The following is a 3,066-nucleotide window of genomic DNA, read 5'->3' as shown; positions in this document are numbered from 1 at the left end:
TCCTAAAATCCCGTGCCGGCTAAGCAATGTGTCATCTTAGCCGGGACGGATGGAGTAGTATACAAATAAATATATTGATTTCAAAGCTATTTTAATATATATTTCAATGATTAATAACAAATATTTATTGTTATAAATAAATTCAATCAATATAAAACTATATTAATCAAATTTTCAGTTTCTCAATCATATAATTAATAACTTGATTATACACGTTACATTTAAATAAATAATACATCATATATAAAAATATATTAGTAAAAATAAAAAAAATAAAAACTGAGTTGAAAACAAAAGAAATATAAATAACGGAGTGTAGAAATTGAAATTTCTACTGCAGTTAAGTAAAAGGGTAATAGTGTAAACATTGTTTGAGCATTAAATAAAGTAATTAAATGATTTCAATTTATAGTCTTTATATTTACTAAAATGCCATTTTATGCCTCAGTCACATTATGGCCGCGTAGCATTTCCCTAATTAAAAACCCCCACCCTCTATTCCTAATTGATTTTATTTTATACTGTATTAGGAGTACAAGATATCTTGCCCAATTTGAGTTGTAATATCCTAAGCAGCATATTTTGTACTAATATATAAGAAGATAATTAGATTAATTCGGCAAATCCAATATATGGCGGATTTGAGATTCCAAAACTGGTTTATAATTCCCAAATTATATTATTCCAAACAAAAGAATACAAAAATCTTTCTTAGGACAGCAAGCAATATTTAATTAAATTAAATTGGCGTTTAAATCTAGTAGTAGTGGGCCTACGCACAAATAATTTAATGACGATGTTTATTTCTTTATTAATTTAATATTAGTAGTAATTCACAGGCTTTTGCAGTATATAATCACATGGACTTTTTTCACTCTTCTCTCCCTCCCATCGCCATTTGCCATCTCTGTCTCCCTCTTACTTATCGCTCACTTTTATTATTATTTTAATTTTAATTTTTTTTGTCCCAACTTTTTCATTTTTGTACAGCCGTTGAGGTAAGATTCAACTCCATTTTCTCGAGGGAGAATATATGGGTTTAAATTTGGGGAAATTACAAGTATTGAGCATTTTTAGGGTTCTGAAACTCGATTCAGTCTTAACCTTTCCAGCTCTGGTTTTAAAGGTTATGAAACTATTAGTAGATCTGGTGGACTATTTTGCGGAAATTTTCGCCAGGAATTACTGAAAAAACTCTGTATTTTCTGAACTGGTAGCCGATTTCCTCTTTTTAGCGGCGTTGATGAATGAAATTATTAATAAATTTTTTTTACGATATCTTTTCTGAAAGTTTCAATTTAACCTTGAGATCTGCATAATTCTCATCTCTTCTTCAAAAGGTGTTTTAAATAATTATTTTTAAAAAAGTTTGAACCGACTTAGAAATTTCCGCCGACGTTGACTAGATATCTCCAATAGTGAGCCAGTAATTCGTATGTGGAAGAGTGTTAGGGTTTCGTGCCATAAATTTTTCTGTTAATTCACAGATCTGCTATTTTTCTACATTTCCAGCTAACTCGATTGGAGTTTTTCCTGATTAACAGGATTTGATTTACCGTCTGAAATATGAATCGCTACGCAATCCACCAAAACAGCTTTGCTGCCTATGAAGAGGTGAGGGGCAGATCTGCAGAGATGAAGGAAACCGTCATCTGCCCTAAGCCGCGGCGGCTCGGCTTGCTCCAGACCACGCTTCATGACCCGAGACCTCTGAGATGGCACGCCAGGTAATTTTTTCTTTAATTTTGTTTTACGTTATTTTTTCTTTAATTAATCTTATTTTTGTTTTCTAATTTTCCTCTGTTTTTGTGTTATTCAACAGCCATCACCAAGAGCTATTTGATTCCAAAGCCGGAACCGAGCTTCTGGACATCATCCTAGAAAAGGTTCGCCTTTTCTGAATTTTCATTTAATTTTTCATCCCAATTTCATGAAAATTTAAAATTTGGGGATTATAAGTGGTAATGTGTAAAATTCTTAGTTAGATTCCTTGTGTCCAAAGCGCATCTTGAACAAAATGGTTTCTTTAATCTATGAACAAAGTATCTCTTCACGTGATGATTGTGATCTAATAAATTTTTGGTACAGGGTGGTTGTGGTAGTGATCAAGCAGTCCCACCGGTAGTCTCGTCGTCGCCCCCATTTTTTTCAGGGTCGCCGCCGAGCAGAGTATCTAACCCGCTAATTCAGGATGCGCGGTTCGGGGAAGAGCGCTTCACCCCCCCTGTTTCCCCCTCCTCCAGCCGCAAGGGGGGCTGTGTCCGGGCGAATTTCGGGAACAACCCGGCCGTGAGGGTGGAGGGGTTCGACTGCCTAGACAGGGATAGGCGCAACTGCAGCATCCCTACCCTGGCTTAAAGGTTCCAACATTTAGGAGAGTTTTGAAGAGAAGTGGAGGATGATGGATCGATCATTCAATTATATTTAGCTAATACTTGTGTGAATATATGGAAGTTGTTTGCAGGTGTCTGTAATTAAATGATTGTGTAAATAAGTTAAGTATTGACCAGGAAATAATTTTAGGGAAGTTGAGAGGTCCCTCGCTTTTGCTGTAATGTTGTAAGTAGAGAGGGGAGAGAGGAAGTTGTTTTGAGTTTGAGGTCATTTTTGAGATTTGAGTAGGGGCGAAATATGTATAGAATGATGCTGGCGCTGAGTCATGATGTTTTGCAGTCGACAAATTGAGTTTGTAAATGATGAAATATTATAAAATTTCATTACTATCTCCGTTTGATATTTTGTCCTTGTTTGGTTGATTGTATGGTGAAGATATGATGATGCCTTGCGTGGTTGGGACGCGGAGCGTGGATAGCTCATTCATGAATCATAATGATAGTGCCCCGGGTCGGTCTGGGCCGTGAATTGATTTTTAAAGAGTTGAAAAATGCTACACTATAACTAATTTTTATAAGTCGGCAGTGCGTCTTGAACGGTGTCATATTTATGAAGACGATTTTTGTGACTAGTATTCAAGGTAGAATAAAAAATTAAAACGAACTGTGAACAAAGAAGTTGCGAGGTAGCACAAAATGTTCGGGTATCAGCAGCGGTTACACTGCGTCATGT

General features: G+C 35.7%; 1 protein-coding gene across 4 annotated transcripts; it reads left to right on the top strand.

Moving 5' to 3' along the window:
• Positions 1-865: 865 nt before the first annotated feature.
• LOC125217936 lies at positions 866-2,736 on the top strand. 4 transcript variants are annotated; one of them, XM_048119520.1, is made up of 4 exons: positions 866-998; positions 1,545-1,727; positions 1,823-1,886; positions 2,089-2,736. In XM_048119520.1, exons 2-4 carry the CDS (start codon positions 1,567-1,569, stop codon positions 2,356-2,358), a joined length of 495 nt encoding a protein of 164 aa, XP_047975477.1. In that variant the 5' UTR covers positions 866-998; positions 1,545-1,566; the 3' UTR covers positions 2,359-2,736. The 4 variants fall into 4 exon arrangements, with proteins under 4 accessions (XP_047975477.1, XP_047975478.1, XP_047975479.1 ...); XM_048119521.1 differs by lacking the exon at positions 866-998 and adding an exon at positions 1,028-1,126; XM_048119522.1 differs by lacking the exon at positions 866-998 and adding an exon at positions 1,086-1,213.
• The last annotated feature ends 330 nt before the right edge of the window (positions 2,737-3,066 follow it).

The sequence above is a fragment of the Salvia hispanica genome, chromosome 4 (genome assembly GCF_023119035.1).
Source record: "Salvia hispanica cultivar TCC Black 2014 chromosome 4, UniMelb_Shisp_WGS_1.0, whole genome shotgun sequence".
Taxonomy (NCBI): domain Eukaryota; kingdom Viridiplantae; phylum Streptophyta; class Magnoliopsida; order Lamiales; family Lamiaceae; genus Salvia; species Salvia hispanica.
This window is presented reverse-complemented; position numbering and strand designations above follow the sequence as displayed.

Bases quoted from the DNA above. Each gene is read 5' to 3' on its own strand.
- LOC125217936 (XM_048119520.1), top strand. From the start codon at position 1,567: ATGAATCGCTACGCAATCCACCAAAACAGCTTTGCTGCCTATGAAGAG. The intron at 1,728-1,822 runs GTAATTTTTTCT...GTTATTCAACAG, and splicing joins CCTCTGAGATGGCACGCCAG to CCATCACCAAGAGCTATTTG. The intron at 1,887-2,088 runs GTTCGCCTTTTC...TTTTTGGTACAG, and splicing joins TGGACATCATCCTAGAAAAG to GGTGGTTGTGGTAGTGATCA.